The following is a 23790-nucleotide window of genomic DNA, read 5'->3' as shown; positions in this document are numbered from 1 at the left end:
TGATGATTATTGTGGAAGTTGATTTGATAATTGTTCGTGATTTACTTCTAAGTCAAGACATATGCAACCATTGTATTCAAGTACTAGTGATCTCAGTTTGTCAACTACTTGCGAAGGAGTGGCAAGTTTAAGTATCTCGCACTTTTAAGAAAGAAAACTCGTGTGTTATTAATTGACTGACTCATAAGTCGATAGATCTCCCATAGGGCAATCATTCCTTCTACTCTCCTCCGAAGAACATGCATCATCTCAGTCATGGCAATGTTTTAGAGGTCTCCATACTCTGTTCATACCTTCCACAGTTTGCATAAAATGCTTAGCAAATTTCATGTTGTCATGAATATTTCGAGTACAACTTAGCCGGCATAATTCTCATTTTAACATTGGGAAAGGCTTATGCACATGAAGAATATTGCAATAGCTTTTGCAATAATTCCATTAGGAAAGTCATGTGAGCCGACCAAAAGTTGGCCCGTTAAGGTGAAAGCGGTCGAAATGTGATATAATGGGGGGTAAATCGGTCATGTGAAAACATTGGGAGTTGATATGGTTCAAAACTAAAGTAAAGGGAGTGAAAATCAATTTGAGCAATAATATTGCACACCGCACGCCGCAGCAGTGACTGAAGTCGTGGCATCCCCCTCTGCGTTCCAGGTGGCGGGTTGATGTGTCGGGTCGGGTTGTATGCCCGAACCGGACAACCGAGCCCAAACACAAACAGGGCCGTTGGCCCAGGCGGCCTCCCTCCGCCCCTCTTCCTCCCTCTCCGCCGCCGATTCTGCTCGGAGAAAACCGCCGTCGACTCCCCTGAAGTTGGAGTTTTAAGCAAAAGCAGCTCAGCAGTCGCTTCTCTTCATTCATACTCAGAGCGATTCCCATCTTCTTCTTCTTCTTCTTCTTCTTCTTCAGTCAATAGCCATGTCTTCTTCAGCGGATGTTAAAGCGAGCGCGAGGAGGCTCTTCATCGGAGCAGGCTGCAACAGAGTCGTGAACAACGTCTCATGGGGCGCGTGCGACTTGGTCTCCTTCGGCGCTCAGAACGCCGTCGCCATCTTCTCCCCCAAGGTCTCCGAGCTCAGTCCAGTTCTATTACTGCATTGCTCAGTTCGAATTTAGCTCGCTCTTCACTCTGGCTTCTTGATTCCCTGCAGACGGCACAGATTCTAACGACGCTTCCCGGCCACAAGGCGGCAGTGAACTGCACGCACTGGCTTCCGAGCAACAAATTTGCTTTCAGAGGTACATTTCAGCCATTAACACTCTTGCAATTCCGAAAGATTTTACCTTTACGAGAACTTCTTTCATTTTGTTTTTCATTCTTTTTTTTTTTTTTGGTTGGGGCAGCGAAAAACATGGAGCGGCATTACCTAGTATCTGGAGATGCTGACGGTGCCATTATGTTGTGGGAGCTGTCTATCATTGACCAAAAGGTAGTTTTAGTTTTCTACACTTGGCCAAGCATTTCAAAATGTTTGATTCTTTCCGATATATCGGAGAAAATTAAAGCTTTTGCTTAGCTTGTGAACTATTAGTGTCCGTCGAACTTGAATCTCTAGAAGCTTGTCATATAAGGACATCTCACGAGAATCCTGGTGTGGATCATACTATCCCCTTCAGTTTAATCATAAAACTGGAGTTAGCTAGATTGCTGGTGTGGTGGGGAGACCTCTTTATATGGATAACTCCACTGCTTCTTTAGCTCACTTGGATTTTGCGAGAGTTTGTGTTGAATTATCGTATGAAGAAGAAGTATTGGATATTGTTCAGCTGGACATTGGTGATGATTATAGGGTGGATATCTTGGTGGGTCATCCTTGGCTTCCTGCTAAGTGCTATAAGTGCGAAGTGTATGGTCACAACTGTGGACAAAGGAGAGTAGTTCAGTGAAAACTTGAAGTTCAGGGCCCTGCAAGAAAGGGGGCCTCTGTTTCAGATGATGTAGCTGAGTGTTCTACAGTAGTCGAGAACCAAGTTTCTCTGTGCAGCAAGTGGACTCTGTTTCGGTTGGTGTAGTTGTTGTTCAGAATGCTGTAGTTTCTGATAATGCTGGAGTTTCTCAGTATACTTTGTCCGTCTTCTGGAACTGGAGAAGAGGTGGGAGCTGCTCAGATTACTAAATCTGCAGAGAATGTAGTGATTGAAATGTTGTTGCTCTACCTGCTGAAGCACCAGCTGGGCTACCAGATCAGGAAGCTGGCGTTCAGATCCCATAATTTACTCAGTTGGAGATGCTTCTTGACCAGGAAACATTGGCCACTGTAGTGGAGGAGGAAGCTAATATCGTTTCAGATTATGAGCAAGTACTGGACATGGAGGAGACTGAGATTGAGTCCCAAAATGAAGAACTGGATGTTCCACAAGCTGAAGACTTCACTTTGGCAGGTCGACCTAGGGTTGTAAGGGTGCCTCTAAAGGGGTCGCTCAGGCTGTCATGAAGGTTCAAGGTAGGAATAAGGGGAAGAACAAGAGAAAAAACAGAAGAGGGTAAATGACTCGAAAGTGATAAAGTCTTCTGGATGCGGTAATGCTTTTGGATTGGTGTGAGAAAGGTTGGTGTGGATGGATGCATTATGTTTATTACATTTGGTTGGAAAGTAACAAAAAGATCTCCAAGAACACAATCTCTCTGGTGCAAACTGAGATTTTCCAGCTCGGCTTTTGCTTTGGGCTTGTGTGCCTTTGAATGCGGGACTTTTCACAATTTTGCTAATCTCTGAGCCTGTGTGCCTTTCCTTATTTTGATCTTTACAGGTGAATGAGTGTGGGAACTTCTTGATGTAAATATTTTTTGTGATCAACGAAAGCACCATCACTTATCAAAACAAATGTAACTTGATCCCAAAGAATTGAGTTGTGAATAGAAGCAACAGATGTTGATATTAAGAATACAAATATAGCTGTATGTGGTTAAATTAAGTTACTTAGATCACCAGACTGGGGTCCTGTCAAATGGAATATTACAACATTGTTGCTTTCGTTTACAGTGGAAGCATGTCTTGCAAGTGCCACAGTCACATAAGAAGGGTGTCACCTGCATTGCTGCTATCGTGATATCTGACAGAGCCGCTATGTTTGCAACAACTTCATCAGATGGTACAGCACACGTGTATGAAGCTGTTCTTCCGTCATCTACCGGAGGTGAGTCATACTTATAGTTTTACTGGTTTCAGTTGAAGCCATGTCCATTGTCCTCTAATTAGAATTAATTAGAAATATTTCTGTTGGTAGCTGGTTCTGGTTTGAAGTTAAAATTAGATATTTGTACAACTATAAAACTTATATATATATATATATATATATATACTTTTTTTTTTTCATTTTGTGAATGCCTATAAAAAGTTTAGACTTGGACTGACAGATAAGTAGTGTGTGCTGATAGACAAGATTATCTTGGGGTGTAGTGAGTCTGTATAACAAGTTTCTATGAAATTTATCTTCATTATACTTTGTCAATAGTTTATTTCCTATAGGGACTGCGTACTTGATCTTTTGGGAAAAGTTTTCTTGCTGTCTCCAGTTGGTTCTAGTTTGAAATAAAAAATGGATACTCGTCAACTATTAGACTTAGTCTTTCATTAGGATTTGTAATTACTTTGGCGTGGCTGAGAAGTATTGAGCACTGATATGATTCTCAATGAGTCAAGGTTGCCTTGGGGAATTTTGAGTTCTTGTAACAATTTGAATTTAGGTTCTTATATGCTTTGTTGACAGTGTGCATGCCCCTATCATCTTTGAAGCTCCTATCTAGAGTTCTTTTATGCAATACTCTGCCTAATTTGTCAGGGTTATAGAACAGACAATCCTGATAGGCTGAAAGTTGATTCTTTCTTTATCAGTACTCAAATAACTAGCAGTTTGCTTATTTCACGTCAAAAGAAATATTTATGTTATTTTATCTGAAATCAACATTCTCTATTTTGATTAGTGAGGTTAAAGCGAAATCTATATATGCAGTTTCCACTTAGGTAGCCTGCCTATTTCATATACCATTTTTTCACATTAGAGTGATTGAGTTCAATTACTGGTAGATGGCATTGACTGTCTCTCATTTCACTAATTATGTACTTTGATCGGTGTAGATGAATGTACAGTATCTCATGTGGAGTCCATTCCTGTCGGTTCTAAAGCTATGGTAACAATCTCGTTGGCTCAATTGCCTGGGAGCGCTGGGCAGATTGTCCTGGCTATGGGAGGTTTAGATAATGAAATTCACTTGTACTGTGGTGATAGAACTGGGAAGGTATCTTATCCCTTTTAACTATTTTCCTTCTTGAGTTGATACATAGAGATTTCTTTGGCCTGATAGTGTTTTTACCTGTTCTTTTTCTCTGCATTCCCAGTTCATGCATGCCTGTGAGTTGAAAGGGCACATAGACTGGATCCGAAGTTTGGATTTCTCATTACCAGTATGCACTGAGGGTGAACAGGACGGCCTGTTACTTGTAAGTTCATCTCAAGACAGAGGCATACGCATTTGGAAGATTGCCCTCCGTGATTCTGCAGCTGGTAATCGGAGTGCAAGCAGCATTGACGAAATAAACCTGGCGTCTTATATCGAAGGTCCGGTGCTTGTTGCTGGGTCCTACTCATATCAGATCTCTCTTGAATCACTTCTTATTGGACATGAGGACTGGGTATACTCTGTGGAGTGGCAGCCTCCTATATGGTCTTCTACAGAAAGGATGTCTTACTATCAGCCGCTAAGTCTCCTATCAGCATCGATGGACAAGACTATGATGATCTGGAAACCCGAAAAAACGACTGGTATTTGGATGAATGTGGTCACAGTTGGGGAGTTAAGTCATTGTGCGTTGGGGTTCTATGGTGGCCATTGGAGCCCAGATGGGAATTCAATCTTAGCACACGGATATGGCGGATCTTTTCATCTTTGGAGAAATGTTGGTTCTGACTTTGATAATTGGAAGCCGCAAAGGGTACCATCTGGACATTTTGCTGCTGTGACAGATATTGCATGGGCGAGGTCTGGTGAATACATATTGTCAGTTAGCCATGACCAGGTGAGTTTTGAAATGATATGAAAAGTCTAAAGAGCTTTTCCAATTTCTTTCCAACATATTCTGATAGCATGTTGGAGTGCTAAAGGTAAGAGATTACCTCTTCTGGTTCTTGGTCACACTCTGTTATGTGTTTGACATGTGCTTGTTCTTGCTATTATTTTGCAAGTACCATGTAGTAGTGAAGCTGAAAATTCTTGGAGTCCTCTTGAGAAATAGGGAAAAAAAAAGAGAGTCAAATCTTGCTAGGTAATGTATTAAAAGGAAACAACATAGTAGTTTGTGCACTAGATTATAGAGATGGCAGACAGCTGGGATATGTTCACAGCACTTATGACTAGATATGCAGGTAGAGAATAGATTGCTTTTTCCATTTTGGCATGTCACAATAGAAGTTCCGTAAATTATGGTTTTTGAGAAAATGAGGACATGGATTTGCGTCACCGGGGAAACAATTACATGTATTTCTCTTATACTATGATTCCTTGGTCATTGAGCTTGCAGTTACTATATGCTGTGCCATTTCTACTTTATTTTCAGAGGATGCATATTAATGTCATGTTTCCAACAAATGCAGACCACTCGAGTATTTGCACCTTGGGAACTGGAAGCTTCTCATAATGGGGCCTCTTGGCATGAAATAGCACGGCCTCAAGTGCATGGTCATGATATTAATTGTGTAACCATTATAAAAGGGAAGGGGAACCATCGCTTTGTCAGTGGAGCTGAGGAGAAAGTTTCAAGAGTGTTTGAAGCCCCTTTGTCATTTCTAAAGACACTAAATCATGCCACATCAGAAATCTTTGGCTTCTCTGAAGATTGTCAAACAGATGTGCAAATTCTGGGGGCAAATATGTCTGCTCTTGGACTGTCCCAGAAACCTATATATGTTCAAGGTAAGCGTACCTAAGATAATTTGCATATTATATGCTAAAAGGTTCCAATTGATAGTCACCATTAGATAGGAAGTTCCCGCTTTTGCATTCTATCACGTGATTGATCCTGTAATTTGCCATCTTTCATGCTGTACATAGGCTATGCAAAAAACAAAGCTGGCTGTGCTGAAAGTGAAAACTCCTATAATATGTGAATGTTGTATTGTTATCACCAAGTTCCTATAACAACAATTGGGTTTGCACTTGCATGTTTGTGAACTGAAGAAGATTATTAAATATACTTTAAAATTTGCTGCAGCTCCCCATGCTCGTGAGATGCCAGAAAGAACTGGTACGGCTGGACTTGACTCCCTCGAAACCATTCCAGATGCAGTTCCTGTTGTTTTGACGGAACCTCCAATTGAAGAGCAGCTGGCGTGGCACACACTATGGCCGGAGTCCCACAAGTTGTATGGCCATGGCAATGAGCTCTACTCTCTCTGCTGTGATCACGAGGGCAAGCTTGTAGCTTCTTCATGCAAGGTATTTAGTGTTGCTCTTTGAGTTGCTATGGCACCATCACAGATTTCATCCTTGTGTTCAATAATCACCATTCTTTTTCCGTTTTAAATCCCTTAGAGCACTTGCTAAGTAACACTTCTTTTTGGCATTAATACTGGTCAAAGTACACTAGGAGTTACCGATGTTGAAATATTTCACATTCATTGAGAGAGTGCATCAATCCAAAAGTTGATGTATTTATTTAAATTCTGCTAATGCAGATGGTATGTGCTTCATCCCAAAAGTTGCTATGTTCCAAAGTTATCGACTAGTCTAGGAATCACCATGTAGCTCTTATGTTTGTTTCAGACAATAGAATAGGTTTATGTCATATCTCTAGACAATGTTTAATCTGTTAAAATAAGATGAAGAGAGATTTAGAATCTTTTGAAGTATACTTATGTTGAATCGCCTTGTTCTGTAGGCCCAATCAGCGACGGTGGCGGAAATATGGCTGTGGCAGGTAGGTTCATGGAAGGCGGTAGGTCGTCTGCACTCTCACAGCTTAACAGTGACACAAATGGAATTTTCTCACGACAGCAAAATGCTTTTAGCTGTTTCAAGGGACAGACAATTCTCTGTTTTCTCGATAATCAGGACAGGTGAGTTTATTGATACTCTTTGCTGATGTTTAAAGCGAAACAGCTTTTGTGACCAATTTTCTGTTCATTGTAGACACCGGTGACATCACTCACCGATTGTTAGCAAGGCAGGAGGCTCACAAGAGAATAATTTGGGCCTGTTCATGGAACCCGTTCAGTCATGAATTTGCAACGGGTTCACGAGACAAGACTGTTAAAATATGGGCTGTGGAGGGGGAATCTTCAGTGAAGCACATCTCGACTCTGCCACAGTTTAGCAGCAGTGTGACCGCTCTTTCCTGGGTCGGCCTAGACTGGAAGCAGAACTCTGGACTTTTAGCTGTTGGAATGGAAAATGGACTTGTTGAGCTGTGGGCTCTGAGAATCGTGAGAACTGAAGGCACTGAAGTTCCCAAGGTCAGCGCTTCTCTGGCTGCTCGACTTGACCCATTGATGTGCCACATTTCTACTGTAAACCGTCTCGCATGGAGAACCAGTGTCAAGGCAGAGGATTTGAGGACCATTCAGCTCGCTTCTTGCGGAGCTGATCAGTGTGTACGAGTATTCGAGATTGATGTCGAATGATTGCATAACTGTTTTGTGTACATTACACCAATTCTATAGTGTAGTATTTGTTGACAGGCTACTCAAATATCACTAGACTTAATTTTGATATGCGTTTCGCATGTTTCTGCGGAAGTATGTATTCGGTGTTAATTACGACCCTGAAGTTTGAACGAGCCGTAAGCGAATTCAGACTTTGGGTTCTTTCTTCCTCAAGTGGACCCTTCAAGTGGCATCAGTTCTCAATTCACAGAAAGCGGCTACAGAGACTCTTTGGACTTTCCCATGGGAGCAACTCCTTTCCTTTCTGTGTGTCGACAGTTGACATGATAAATGAGATACTTGAGGTGCATGTGTATATACATATAATACACAAATATGTTTATGATTTTTCTGAAGCTTTGCTAAGACAAAGAAGTTCGTGTAAAGCACGCAAATGATGACCGATACGAAAAATTGACTCTTCGAGAGCTGAAGGTGAATGAGCTTTCTGTTGATCTTTGGACCACTTCTCAGAGATGACAGGTGATGATGGGAACTTCTTTAGCAAGTACATTAAATTTTGACCCCGATACTTGGTTGTAAATCGACCATGAAGTGCAACTCCTCTCACACGCAAAAATCGAATGGAAATCCTTCGTTTAAACGTAAAGAAAAACAAAAAAGGACGGGAGCCTGCAGTCTACGAGGATTCTAGTTCTGGGCACAACGATAATCCCTGTATCGACGTCCTAATGCCGGTTTATCCTATAAGATGTTGCTGTCCGAGAATGTAGTTTATCCTATAAGATGTTGCTGTCCGAGGATGTAATTATATCGTTCTTTGTAGTTTAAGAATAATCTGTCGTTAATAAATTGGAGCATATTATTCTCTTAAATCTTTCTACATTTATTTACTTTGACAGAAAAGTACTGTATAGTATTGACATTGCCAGCATCAACAGCCGCATCGCTGCCTTGTCATCGGCAGAATCTTAAAGCCTCGTACTCTTCCAAATTATTATGTAATAAATTAAATCAAAAAAGGGAAACGCGGTCACAGCTAAAATCTAGTTTGCAACTGCAAGAATCACATCACATGACTCTACACCAGAGAATTGTTTCTTTATTCCTGGTCCTCTCAGATGACAAAACACAAAAAATTAAATCTGCTCTACTTGCAGAAATATTTGAACTTCAAAGATTCCCGATATCATCGTAGTTTCTTTTAGATCGGGGCTGATTCGGCAACCAATTTGCATCCGATATGCCGTAGCATCTGTCATCCTCAAATCTTACCCTCGTGTACTGAGGGAGTGAATCTATAAACACATTTGACATTCACAATCTCAGAAGTGCAGATGTGTTTAGAGATTTGATTTGACAGCAAGAACAAAGACAAAGATGGGTTGAGAGATGACCGTATCAACTATCAACAATGCTTTTTGACACTTCGGAAACTATTTATACATGTGCAGGACCAAACATATGAGCAGAAGCAGCCTTCAGCTTTTACAGTGTATAATAATCTCTCAGAGCACTCTGTTTCTCCTCAGACTATAGCAAAAGACCCTTAACATACAAGAAAAGAGGAGGAAGAAGAAGAAACACAGCAGTTCCTTATTATCTATCACCAATACATGCCCACAAAATCAATACCACAAGTACTTAATGCTGATGCATGGGGACCAACAAAAAAGGAAAAAAAATTTATAAAAGTATACCAAAACCAAGCCATTCCTCCAAAACTGTTCTCTCCTTTCGGAATCGAACTCATAGTGCCTGCGATGTTCTGATCTGCTGCTTCATGGCATCTGCAGAATGCTGCCCGGAGGCTTCCGCAGAGATTGTCTGATACTGAGAGGACAAGGTGGGTCCTAGATGCTGAGTGTAGTATATCTGCTGGGAATGGGCTGGGTTTGTGAAATCGTATGCAAAAGCAGCAGTCCCACCTGAAGTGGGAGCCATTGACTGGGACGGGTGATGAATAGGTGAGTACCCGACATATTGCTGCTGTACGAGAGGTGAGGCTGCAGAGGTTGCCATTCTGTACGCGCCACCTTGAGCCACTTCAGGTTTACCAGCTGGGGCATTTCTGACAGTGTTGAGATTATAGCTTGTGGGCTGAGCAATAATGGTGGCATTGGGTGGTGTCTGGGGGCGAGTAGGGACGTTTGCAGTTGGGTTTGGGTTCGCCTTAGCAGTATCATTTGTGTTGGGCTGCTGAGCTTGAGCTGATAAGTTATAGGCCTGGGCCTGACTTACAGGCATATAGTATACTGGGTACTGCTGATCGAGCTGGGAGTGGGGATGGAGGTGAGGTTGTTGAGGCTGGTAAACAGGATAGTAGGTGGTGACCGGGACAGGCCCTGCAGGATGCTGGTGAATGTAGTGGGAGCCTGCATGAATGAAAGGCTGCTGCTGCTGCTGTTGCTGGGGTGCAGATTGTTGATGCTGCTGAGATTGTTGTCTGGGATCAACTTGAGGTTGCAACGCATACCCTTGATCCTGAATGTGTTGTTGTAGCTGCATTCCTGTGTTCAGGTCGGATATGTTGATGATCGGTTCCATTCCTGAGGCCAGCTGTACAACTTGGTCTTGATAGAGAACATGTTTCTGACGGGAGATCATATTTGTCAAGCTACTGTCACTGTATGATCAAGACAGAAGTTAAATGAGGATGACTTATACCACAATATTACGAACATAATAGTTCATATACCTCTCAACAAAACGAAAAGGAGATTGAATTTCAGCGAAACAGACAGGCTGAAAACTAACAGTGAAAGATTCACCTTATAATATGTCAAGTTCAATGAAAGCATAGAAGATGTTGGATTGTATGATAAGTGAAATATAATCGCAAAGGAACTCATACAATTGAAACCACCTGTTACTACTAGGCAAGGTAGATCTCCTTGAGAAGCACAACATATACACTGAAGCATCATTGACAAATGGATGTGTGAGAAGAGAAAGTTCCAAGAAACAGAACATAGGGAATTACTAGGGCTTATGAATAAGAAGAGAATGGCTCATTTCATGCCAATGGCAAAGTTATAGTGTGTGAGATGAGCAACAGCTATCCTTCCTCAATCCGTCCCCCCTGCCAAAACCCAAAATGTCACAAAAACCGAATTTTCCCCAAGGATACGGATTCCGTCTCAGAAGCTTGCTGAGGCACAAAATCAAGAGTCAATTCCCTTTTAAATGTTTCCCTTTTGTTTTGCTATTTTTGTTCATATGGTATCAATCACTTTGATCCAAAGTATATATGATGAAAAAAATAGAACGAAGTAAGAAATGAATATGTATATAGTTGTTCCTTCAAGACACGAAGCATCTCTAAATTAGCTTACAACCGGAATTGAATTATACTTGCTTTTAAGGCTAAACCTGCTTTTTCACTTCACGAAAAATAGATCACTTCTTCGCTACAAGTACCACTAACCCATTCACCAATCTATTAAACACGGAAACTGCCTTACTGAACTCGCCTCTTACTCAACACTGGAGGACCTTAGCTCATTTGATTTCAACAGACTATAACTATCAATTAACTATACCGGGATAAGTTCTGTCTACCGACAGCCCTTATGGTCCTCCAATAGTTAGCTTCATTTGCTATGATCAGTACTTTTCACCTACTCTAGCACAAAAAGCTCACTTAGTTCGGCCCCAAATTCTAAGCATCATCAAAGATCCTTGAAGAAGAAGCCAACTCTCGATGTCCTCACTCCTCTCTACTTGTGCTATATCGAGAGGGATATCGACCCATATGACTAAATTGATCGTGGACTTAACTGGCACAGCCGTGACTCTCTTATTGCAGTCTATACCGATAGGATCAGCCTGCACGTAAGCTACAGAATCACACGCAAAAACTGGCATAAGAACACCAATTTAGGCCATCAAAGTTCTTGGAAACAAAATCGAGCAATCAGGAGACTTGTCCGATTGGGTTCAGTACCTTGAGACCGAATCTGGGGAGGGCAATTCAAGACCACCACTTGACTTCTGCTGCGACTGGGGAGGGGCCACCCCCAATTTCCGGTACCCGAATGGGATCCCGTGATCTGATCTCTCATCATCGGAGACAACCCTGTTTGCATAATCCCCAGCACCAGAGCTGACCGGAACTCCGGTGGTTGGAATGGCCACAGGGGGCTGCGTCATGAAGCCCTCGTCCTGCTTCAGCCCCATGCCACCCCCCACAACCATGTTTGCGAACTGATCCTCGATGCCCAATTTCATGTTGCCACCCTCCTCAGCTCGGACCCGAATCGAAGGCAGATTCGCGATCGAGGGACATGAGGATGTTGATCCGAAAGATGAGGTCGTCTCGAGCATCGGTGAATCGGGGACAGAGTGGACGTCCTGTCCCTGTTTTGTTCCCTTCTCGTCTCTCCCCAAATCGGTGCTGTTTGCCTGGATTGCCGCCGCATCGTCATCGAGGCCGAGTAGGCAGTTCACTGGGGCGGAGTCGGAGAAACCTCGATTAAGGGCGTTGAGGAACCAGTCCTCGGATTTAGCGGAGGAGGAATCGAGGATGGGGCCGATGTTGGACTGTGCGGACTCGGGCTTGAGGGGGAAGAGGAAGAGACGGAGGCGGGAGGGCTTAAGGGCGGGATTGGAGACGGTACGGTCGTGCTCGTCGATCATGTTCTCGAGGTCCTCGTCGGTGGAGACGGTGATGAGGGAGTCGAGGTCCTCGTTGGGGAGCTGGTACTTGAGGGTGAAGGGGCGGCCATGCAGGAGGGTCTTGGAGAGGTGAGCCGAGAGGACCGGGAGGGAGATGACGTTGCGGTCCACGACCACGATGCGGGTCTCGCCGCCGACGTAGCAGAGGGACTTGTCGTGGGGCCGGGGGACGATATGGCCGCCGTAGCTGCACATCAGCCGCAGTTTCGACGGTAGCCCGTGATCGGCGGCGGGGAGGTTGGGATCCCACGTGTCGGCGGGGCGGGAGCGGGGCGAGGAGGCCGCGGAATCCGACGGCGGGGGCGGGGGCGGAGGCGGCGCGGCCTGGGGGGGCGGTGGCTCCATGGGTGGGGTGGAGAGCCTTCGCTCCGCCGTGGAGGAGAGAGAAAAAACAATAGAGAGAGGAGAGAGAGAGAAAGAGAAAGGTGAAGAGTGGGGGAGAGAGTTTATATGCTCTATGGTCACTTCACCCCTGGTCTCCTCTCACAGCTGTTTCACCCCCTTCTTTTTTAATTTTAATTAATTAAAACTTTATTATATAGTACACACACACACACATATATATATGTTACGAATTTACCATAATTCATAATTTTTCATCTTTTATTTTCGGAAACTTTGGTAATTAGCGATAATTACCATAGAAGGAAAACTTGCTGCGTTGGCTTCACTATAGTACCGTCGAGCTATTGCTAGAATGGCATTAATTCATTAATTTCTTTCAAGAGGGAAAGAAAATGATCATGCAAATTAGTTGTTGCTAATCTCCAAAAGATTACTAATCTTTAAGTCATCCATAGATAGATATAATTACCGCGCTCACCATTTATTCTTCATCAATCAATATACACGGTGGATATTATTGTGCATCTCGCAAACTATTTTTTGACACCCTCATTGGTATGTTTCTTGCTTATACTTCTTATCAGTCGATATCTATTGCATGCTTATAACTGAGGAAATCGATGACCTCGCTCAACCGACCACATGGTCTAGCTAGTGAGACATTTTTACAAATACATTGACAGGGTAATGCTTCAAGTCTTTTTCTTTTTAGATTTTGACAGAAAAAATGAAATTTTATTAATCGGAAGTTTTTGCCCGTGCATTTACATGGAACTCACAAGCTTCCGTCATGAACTATTCGGCGCATATTTGTTGTAAAATGCTCAATAAAAAGTAATACGGTGAAATCTAATCTAAGAAATCTTACCTAGAGAGAATATATTATCAAAACAACATTACGCGTCAAGATTTTCTAAACACATTAGCATTAAATTGATTACATTACGAGCTTGATATAAGAATATCATTGTTTCGAAATAATTATGTCATTCGAGATAATTCTATGTCAATTGAGTGATCACATCATATTCTCTAGTAAACAGTTCACTAGGACAATAAGCCAAATGAAGGAGTCGATTTCAACCACTATTTTGAAGACAAGAAGGGGGGAAAGGAAAATGAAGGAATAATGATTCATTAGTTTTAATATCTTCTCATTATTCTCCTTTTTTTTCTCAGCCAAAAAAAAAAGAAGGAATATTTTCTTTTTTATGAAAATTATTATTTTTTTAATTGAGCTGCTGGTTCTGTGAAATGGGACTTGTGGGAAGCCGGAAAAGAGCCGCAAGTTGCGAAATTTTATTCTATTTAAGTTTAAAATTAAGAAATAAAATTAGAGAAATAAAAATGAATAAACAGAAAGGGCATTAGCGTACGGTCAAATGGCTTTTGACAGCTAAGCCTGACTGATTGGCTCCAAGTTGGGCCCTCTACCCCGCAATGATTTGCCCTTTCTATCGGCTGCATCGAACTCCAGGGAAAGCTGCGGTATGATTCGTCCACGTGGCAGGAATAACCGCGGGCACAGCGGATCGAACCGTTATTTTCCCGTAGAATTATGTCCCCGGAATAAAATTAGTTAGCTGTCTCTGACCACCTGATCAAAATCTAATTCCACCACAAGATGCTTTTTTTTTTCCCTCATTTCCCAATATAAAATTAGAAACAAACCACTTTTGACCCTCAATCTTTAACATATTTATTATTTTGATCTAAACATTTTTTTTGCTAGTCTTACTTTCAAGTTTCAACCTTTCACATTTTTACCACTTTGATCCCACATTTACATTTTCAATTCACTTTCTCTAAAGCAGCAATTAAAAAAAAATACTTTTTTGAAATTAAAATAAAAAAATAAAAAAGGCAAGAATCGAGAGAGGGGGAATGAATCGCCGATCACCACTCCCAATGGGTGTCGCCGACAAGTCGAGAATCGCCAGCGAACAATGTTGGGGGTGAGTGGCTGGTAGTGGCAGGTTTCTCTCGATTAGGAGTTTTCTCAATTTAAGAGAAGTTCTACCAAATTGGAAGAAATTAGGGGAGTAATGGCACGCTCGCTGCCCACTCACCCTCCCCCCCCCCTAATGGTGGTCGCCGGTGAGTTTCGACTTCGCCGGCAACGCCCGTCAGTAGAGGGTGATGGCAGTGGCAACCCTTACCCCTCTCCCGATTCAATTCTTCCCCTTCTTCTTATTTTTCATTTTGTTTATTAGTTATTTGTTTTATTTTAATTTAAAATTTTAAAAATTAGTTTTTAATTGTCACATCAGCAAAATTAACTGAAAATTGTAACTATAAGATCAAAGTGATAAAAACACGAAGGATTGAAAATAAGAAATAGCAAAAAAAAAAGATTTAGAATCAAAATAACAAAAATGCTAAAAGGATTAAAAGTGTCATTTTTTTTCCTATAAAGTACTCTTTCGCCCTTTTCTTAACCAAACTACCATAAACAAATCCCCCATCCTGTCCTCCTTATGAGAAGTTTTTTTCTTGACATTGATGATAAATTTTTCGATTATATTTCACCATATGATACATTGCAATAGATGAGCAAGTGAATATTAATTAATGCATTTAGTTATCATCATGAAATAAGATCGTCCTAGAATATTGGCCATAGACAATCTACATGATTACATTCGTCCCTTGCTTCATTAATGAATATACTTTTTCCCATTCGCCCATTATTCTTTGAGCAATGGGCGAGGAAAAGAAGTCGAAAAATCTAACGGAGAAAAAGAAAAAAAAAAAAAAAAAAAAAAAAGAGACTCAACGGACTCATTGGAACACGAGGACTTAGCCGCAACGCTCTGCCGGTGGGGCTCACTCACGGGGTTGCGTCACCAGAGCCGAGCCGTGACGCAATCATCGGCGTTAGTGGGCGCACGCGCTTCGATGGACCCCCCAAATATCTGTCGGCCCCCCGGTCTAGAGGCAATTGCACTCCACGCGCCTCCGCTTTTCTTAGCCCCGCGGGGCCCACCGCATGTGCAACTAAAAAATATATATATATTTTTCCCTCTCTAATTTCCGCCGTTGATTTTCTGTTTTTCTTTTTGCTCTTTTTTTTTTACGCCCTCTTTTGGTCGACGGTGAGTGAATAGTGAATACTGTCCGAGCTGGACCTGGACCTTCACTTTATGAGGTACTTAACATTAAAATATATCGGAGCATAATCATGCACGATTATCTTTGTTACTTACGCCATTGATATATTAATTTGTTGAGAACAAGGACCTCATATTATGAAAGTATAAAATGCGGTTGCATACCAAGGTTAGGGATTAATCACCAATCAACTTAAATAAAACTTTGAGATTGGATATGCCCAAATGGACTCGTAAACCCAATAGAAATTCTACAATATATCAATCCAATCAATGAAACCTAAATTTGATTTTCTAGAGGACACATAAGGTAAGATGGGTACTAATTGAAATGATAATCAGGGACATCGTATATATGACCTTCATCAACGGTTACTAATAGTCAGTCTCTTTTTCTATGGGGTTAGGTAGGGGGTGGGAATGGGGGTTTGGTTGATTGGTTGAACTTAAAACCTCCATTAATCAAATGTTTAATTGCCACGTAAATGGAATGTTTATGCTGCTCACCTGGGAAACACTTGAACCAGAATGGACCCTTTGAACAAAACATAGCTAGCGGTCCCACACCTCTACACCAATTCTCGTTCCTAGACGAACCGAGAACGCATTTTTAACCAATTATCAGCTACTATATGGCGTGTATAATTTATAATTAAAGGATGATATTGTGCGTCAACTAAAATGTAAAATTATTATACGTTGACTTTTCCTATCTCTAGTTAATTATTTCTCGAAGCAAATTTTACTATACCTTAAAATGAGGCATTTGGGTATATATTTTTCCTTCCCCTCCTTGCACTTTTCATCTGTTTCACTCCATCCATACGGACCGTTAGTGGACTAATAAGACCTGTTTATTGATTTGAACTTTATTCTGTTTTTGTAAACAAGAAAGAGCATGCCATCCGGTTCATTCATGGGGCCCTGGTGTGACCCCACATCCCTCTATCGACAGCTCTATCAACTGCATAGTATATTTTGAAGGGGAAAAATAAAAGAAGAAAAAATATTAAATAATTTTCCTCATAATGATATTATATATATAATATTATGAGAAAGAATCAGTAATAGTTTTTCATTAATTATACAAAATTATTGTCTAATAACTATGTATTAACGGTCCCGCTTATCTGTTTACTGTGATCTTAATAATTAGTATAGTTTTTCCATGCTTTGTGGTGATATATTAATAGAATTATCGAAGAAACTGCTTCCCAAAAAAATAGCTTTTCTTTTTTCCCTTATAAAAAGAATGTGAGGATATAATTGAGAGCTCATGCGGCTGCCTGCAAGCACAATGGAAGATAATTAATTATTACTTCTCTTCAATGATTTATCAAATAAAATTATTTAAAAATGTGATTATTTATACACAGACATGTATAATATGTTCCCGCCACCTCATGTGGCCCTCTTGACTCTGGCCGAACAAAAAGTGACCCTCTATGTTCATATAGGATAACAGTTTATGATCTTATAATATACTCTTTTTTTCTTTAAATTAATTTTAATGGCTATTTTATATTCACCATTTTAGTAACTTTGTAGCTGCTGTCATAAAGGGATTGATATAATCGAGGCGGCTTAATTAGTGGTTAGTTAATACATGGATATATGACAATGATCTGTCTAATAAGAAATAGATAAATTAATTAATGATGCAATCTTGGATTATCTTTAGTTAATTTAAGAGTGGTGCCAAATTGAATTCTGACCTCTGGCCTAGGCCTTGTACTTTTTCTACAATCACCTAAAAGAAATCATAAAATACACAAAGTATGAGAAAACACACAACCTGAGCTATACGTGATGATATCATGCAAAATGAATTATGCTTATTTATTGATTGAAAAACATATTATAATCTGAAAATTGAGAAATTCGCTCGCTCCCATGTATATATTGCTGAAAATTAAATAATTTTTTTCTTTTGGTTGAAAGAAAATCAGAGAATGAGGGTGTAAAATTAACTCTCAGCTAGAAATTTGTTTATTATTAATCATGGAAATTAGGTTTGGCATATATATTTCTCGAAATATAATAATGATCTATTATTACTTAAAAAAATGATTTATTATTATTTATTATTGTCTATGATCGTCTATCTTGAGGATTCTTGAAACAAAGCTCTCAGAGATGTGCCTTCTTTAATTTGTAACTTTTCGTTTTTTTCTTCGAAAATTTATACACTTAGAGCCAAATACTTATTTTGGTCCAATAAGAATTCAGGAACCAACTTCTACAGTGGTCTCCGAAGAACATTATCCATCTTGGATATTGTAAAAAATTCTTTTTTCTTTTAAAATTTTTAATATCGACAAGCAATTAATCATGGGGATCCAGCTTGTCCTTACTTAACGAAGATATCATTAGAAATCTTCAAAATAAAGTTATTAGATATAGTAAAGGACATATAAAACGAATTTTCCATATAAACAATCAATGATGAAAAAAGAAAGAAGAAAGGAACCAAAGCAATAGAAGTTGTATGTGTTCAATTCATGTCTGCGGGTCGAAAACGATACATATAGTTCGTATATATGTATGTGGTGGTTGAATAAATGTGGAGCTGACGAGGGGGAGAGTAGGTCGTTCATCGTGTCCTAATTCTCTTATTATCCTTAAAAAAAAAAGAATTTGAATGAGTTTTGGTTGAGACAAAATAAATAAATCAATCCTATGTTTTGGCCTAATATATAACTAAGTACAGGCCCGCATGATACACGGATATATAAGGAGTTCTATTAAGTTATAATTTGTTTGATATTTATCAAGAATTATTTAATTTAGAAGATAACTATTATTTTATTACAAGAGTTAAAGGCACTTTACCCCCTCTCCCCCGGAACAATGAGGTGAAATTGGGTTTACCCCCGACATTCAAGATTTTGCAAAGCACCTGCCGACCTAATTCAAAAATAATCAAGGTGACTCCTCAATTGAATTCCGGCCACAATTCCGGCCAAAAGAGTTCATATACCACTCACGTGCCATCTTAAAATGAAAAAAAATTTCATTCGAAAAAATGATGATATTTATTTGCAAATGGGAAAAAATAGGCAACCAAATTTCCCCCTCATCCAAATGATTCCACCCAAATCGGTTCTTGTTGTTATCTGGAAGTTGGAAGCAAGTCCTAAGCTTTTTCTTTGAGGGTTTATCTTTGTTTAGTCAAATTAGACCGGAAATGATGAGATCTGCTTGAACTGACCATGGTTTTGATTAAAGTGTCTTCAATCCCTATGATTAAGCTCAATTGCTCTACTTATATGTTGAAGCAGTTAAGGTGGTTTCTTGTAGGATGATTAGCTTTCTATGCCTATAAGATTGTTTCTGATTTCTTCGTGAATGGAAGATAGTAGCTTCTTTACTCTTATCTAAGGTATGGAATGAAATTACTTGGAGAAAAAAAATTACGAACTTGAAGTTCGATGACACACTTGATTGTTGTGGGCAGAAAGGGGCCAAAACTGAAAAGCTATTCTCATATTAGATTTTTATTATATAACAAGTTCTCCATCATTAACTAATTAATTGGTTGGGTCTTCATCTAATCGCCAACGAGAAAGTTGCGGTTTCGAGGCCTACAAGATGGTGGAAGTGGCGGGTTTTTCCTGGTTGAGAAAGAGGGCTACAATAGGGTGGCAGACATGATTAATGCCCTAATTTTTTCCCCAAAATTTAGTTTTTTTATTTATTTATCAAATTTACCTTTTGCAGATATTAATTATTCAACTGACATACCAATTTTGTTTTTAAAATGCCATGTGAGCTTTTATGGTCGAAAATGTGGTCGGAATTTAACATAGGAGTCACTTTGCTTATTTTTGAATTAGGTTGGGAGGTAGTTTGCAAAATCTTGAAGGTCAGGGGGTAAACCCAATTTCACCCCATAGTTTGGGGGCCAATGTGCTTTTAACTTTTATTATAATGTACAATACAACAATAAGTAACATAATTTGCTAAAATTAAAATGAATAAAATATCCAAAAAAATTAGAGGTGAGAATTGTCAAAAGGAGTTTACACATTATATCTCGGTTACCCCTATTACTTGAGACACTCTTTGAGCCATTGTGACATAAGTATGCTGCCCTTTCATGTTGTCGATTACAGACTTTTGACATTCCCGATTATCAACTTCACTCTTATCGTCATAGACACTTTAGAGGAAAACAAAAGGTAGTCGAAAAAAATATAACTTCTGTTGTGTTTAACTGGAAAAGTGGCTCTATATTATAGAATGGGAATAATTAAATTGTATGAAAAATTCTACATATTTCAAGATGTTCTTTACATCGATCTAGTAATCTTTAATTTTTTAAGAAAGATTATTGATAAGTAATTAATATGTAAAAATAATATGGACTAAATTAGAACGATTCGATAAATTTAATCCAAATGAAATTATTGATAAAATTTGTGTTTAATCTTAGAAAGATAGAACCTTAGGGACTCTCGATGTGGAGTTAAGGATCTTCTAATCAAGTTTAAATAACACACCCACTTGTCGCTTACCAGATTTTATACATATTGTAATAGACTGGTCGACATCTGCACATTGAACGGTAACTTTTATCAATTTTTATAAGACCAAAATTAGATGATTAATAATGAGTACAAGCCAAAATATAAATATAAAGAAAATATATGGTTTTTTATTGAGTATATATAATAAATGCTACAAATTGTGAAAAATATTTTCATGATAACAAATAAATGAGTAATTTAATCATAAAGAGATGCGAACGATATATGTAAAGAGAGTCCTGCAATATGATCCCAATAGAGATAGTTTTTATGGCCAGACAACCTGACCCATAGGCATGCAGTGAATTCATGTGGGTTGCTGGGGTTGGTCAAGTCCGGACACTCCCTATTATATATATATATATATATGGTAATATTCTGCAACGAAAAATGGGAGATATCATTTCTGAGTTAGGATGTAAGTAATATTAAAATAAGTAAAAAGAAGATAAAAAGAAAGGAATTTTCATTTCGCATTTATAAGACATTTGGGACATTTAATTTGAAAAATATTACATATCTCGAGGAATTCTTTCATATTATCGAGAAAATTCTATTTTTTCAAAAAAATAATTTATATGTTATTATATATAAATAATATGGACAAATAACTTAATTATATTTAATATGACCCAAATAAAATATTGTAAAATTCATGGAAAACTTGAACTGACAGGTCAATTCAATGTGGAGCTGGTTTCGCAAATTGTCTATATGATGTTTTTTTCTTTCGCTCCCCGGCATTGCACGCTTAGTCTCGGAAATCATATCAAGTCTTCTTGACATCCTACATACATTAAACGTTGAAAATATCTTCTCGATATTCTACATACATAGATTAGAGACAATGTACTAACAAATTAATATTAGCATAAAAATTGACAAATACATGAATCTCCGATTTAGAATTAAATTCTTCAAACGATCGAAAGGATGATCAATCACGAGCTGAGGGCATGACATTGTTGCTCAACTTTTATATGTTATTAAATATTATAATAGATTGCATGCTTATGTCAAAGCCGATAAGCATGGATTTTCATACCATTAAAGTCTATGACAACATTTATCGAGGAGGCTCGGTTTTATAAAAAAAAACCATATATTAGGAAATCAAATATTTGAGAATAAGACTGTATCAATCAATTAGATTACTTGGTATTTCAGAGATTTTTTAATATTTGTTTCAGTTATTATCTGATATCTTGAAATGATTTATTTCCTTGTTAGTTGTGTTCTTGAGTCTATAAGTGGGCGAACTATCTATGTAGTTCAATGAATGAGTCTGAATAATAAACTCCCGTGGTTTTAGCCTCTTACCTCCAGTTCTGGTATATTCACTCTCTCTTCTCATCATATATTTAATTTCTTCAGGTCTGAGTTCATGCAAGTATTTATTGGAGAAAGATAGAAATTGGAAGAAGAAGAAGAAAATAAGTATGATTTACCAGATAACTATCACAATGGACAGACAGTATGCTGGGTAAAATTAAACTTTTCGTGAAATTTTGATAGAAACGGGGGCAAGGGTGCAAAGTGAGACCACAAAAAAAAAAGGGAGAGAAAAAAATAAAATCAAAGGGCGCATAATATACAGTTCAGGGCGCAAAAACAAATTTATTGTCATCTATGACCGGGCTTAGGACGTGAATCGTGACGAGAAAGTGCACGAGTTCCCACCTACCCGACGACCCATAAATGATAAAACCAATCAATCATCTCTTTTTCTTTCTTCTTTTTTTTTCTTTTTTTCCGATGTGCACCGCCAGCTAAATGTTCAATGAAACTTGATTAATTCAAGTTTAAATCACTAAAATCTATTTAAATTTTATCTTTTACTAAAACTTATATATTAAAAAGGAGTTTATTTTGGTAATTTCTTGGTCATATTATTTTAATAATTCAAGTTGTATAACTCCCGCACATAGTATGGGTACGCATCTAGTAGAGGGTTAAAAGGAAGAATTTTATTAATTTTAATGTTAAGTAATAAATAAAAATTAAGAAAGCCTGTTGATGAGGGAGAAAATTAAGGGGTGAAACAGTGAGAGAAAATGAGAGAAGTAGAAGGGGAGACAGAAAATAATAGAGACATGATTTTATCAAATTATCATTTTAACTTCTAATGATTTAATATATTTAGAAAAATTGTTTTGCTATTTTTGGAAATAAGAATGTTATCTCAATTACATCTTTCTTTTTTACTTAAAAAAAAACTAACCTCTTTTTCCAAGAGATAAATATTGATTAGTGTACATATAACTATTTTGGCGGTTGGCTTTCAATGCTATATATCTTAACTTAATTATTTTCAACCCAAAATAAAAGTTATAAATTAATGTCTCCCTCACCCTTGCTTTACAGAGTGTTATGAGTGTGTGCATTAACTTCTTTGAGTGGACAGTGTCCCATGGACGACGAGACGACCCATAATATACGAAGTGCTATTTGTTTTTATTTTTATTTTCTTGGTTTTAAAACAACACAAGGGCAACAAGAGACAGCAGCAACTGGTCTCCATTTTAGGGACGGCTGTGACCTCTTTAAGGAACAGCCTCATCAAAAACCATCTTCTTCGAGCTACGGCATTTCCGTTATCAATGTCGTCAAAGTTTATAGCCATCACATACGCCTCGAAATTTGACCCATTCAATTAATTAATCGATTAACGAACCCTCTTTTTCTCTTTTTCTTAATTACAATGTCAAAGTTTAACATAGCATTTCATTTTAAACAAGAAAAATAATTATATGAAATACACACTACGTCAAACCTAATGAGTGCGGCTCGGTTTAGGAGTATTATTTCTAATGTAAACGTGATGAAATGATATAATTGTCGACAAGTATAAGTGGCGATTTTATTATAAGTAAAATGATCAGGGAACAACAACTAAATTTAATGACATTAAAACTGATATTTGAAATAGAGAACAAGTAAAAGAAGGATTGAAATATTACATCTAAGCACCGTTTCTATGATATATATATATTATATATGTTTTTTGGTTACAGATAAAGTTATGAGTCTAATACAATGAAATAAAAATTTTAGTAGGTGATAAAGATGTATGAATAATTTCACCACGATAAAAGAAACTTGCAATATCTTGATTGACAAGTGAAGACATGCACCAATATATTGCACCCTATTAAACTCACTCCCTCTGTACTCCCAAACGAACTTTGATAATAGGAAAGAAAGGGGGGTTTTTTTTAAGTTGTTTAAAAATAATTGTTTTTTTAATTCCTTTTTCTGGCCAAAGGAAAAACAAATTTTCCTTTGAAAATACTACAAAATAAGTTCATACAATCATTATCCTTCCTCACCCCCCCACCGCCCCCGACCCCAGCCCAATCGTTATCTTTCAATTTCTACCTTTTCTATAGTATATGTTGATGACTTAAGATTTTCATAAATTCTCTCCTAGTAGTAGGCCCATCCACAACTTTGCAAATATAAAATTAATATCAATTTGCAATTCTTTTCCTAGCTTCGAATTCCGGTAATAATCGAGACTAATAAATCAC

The 23790-nt window shown here is 38.5% G+C and overlaps 2 protein-coding genes across 2 annotated transcripts; one reads left to right on the top strand and one right to left on the bottom strand.

The window, feature by feature from the left end:
- The first annotated feature begins 763 nt into the window (after positions 1-763).
- Positions 764-7986, top strand: LOC116210025 (elongator complex protein 2). Its single transcript, XM_031543812.1, has 10 exons — positions 764-1065; positions 1152-1239; positions 1345-1430; positions 2985-3138; positions 4080-4240; positions 4341-5018; positions 5593-5911; positions 6210-6433; positions 6876-7053; positions 7127-7986. The coding sequence occupies exons 1-10, from the start codon at positions 919-921 to the stop codon at positions 7615-7617; spliced, it is 2526 nt and encodes an 841-aa protein (XP_031399672.1). The 5' UTR covers positions 764-918; the 3' UTR covers positions 7618-7986.
- Positions 7987-8998: 1012 nt separating this feature from the next.
- Positions 8999-12699, bottom strand: LOC116210634. Its single transcript, XM_031544585.1, has 2 exons — positions 11546-12699; positions 8999-10225 (listed from the first exon to the last, which is right to left on the bottom strand). The coding sequence occupies exons 1-2, from the start codon at positions 12619-12621 to the stop codon at positions 9349-9351; spliced, it is 1953 nt and encodes a 650-aa protein (XP_031400445.1). The 5' UTR covers positions 12622-12699; the 3' UTR covers positions 8999-9348.
- Between the last annotated feature and the right edge of the window lie 11091 nt (positions 12700-23790).

This window comes from Punica granatum, chromosome 6 (genome assembly GCF_007655135.1).
Source record: "Punica granatum isolate Tunisia-2019 chromosome 6, ASM765513v2, whole genome shotgun sequence".
NCBI classification, from domain to species: Eukaryota; Viridiplantae; Streptophyta; class Magnoliopsida; order Myrtales; family Lythraceae; genus Punica; species Punica granatum.
Note: the sequence above shows the minus strand (reverse complement) of the source record. Positions and strands in the feature narration are given on the sequence as shown.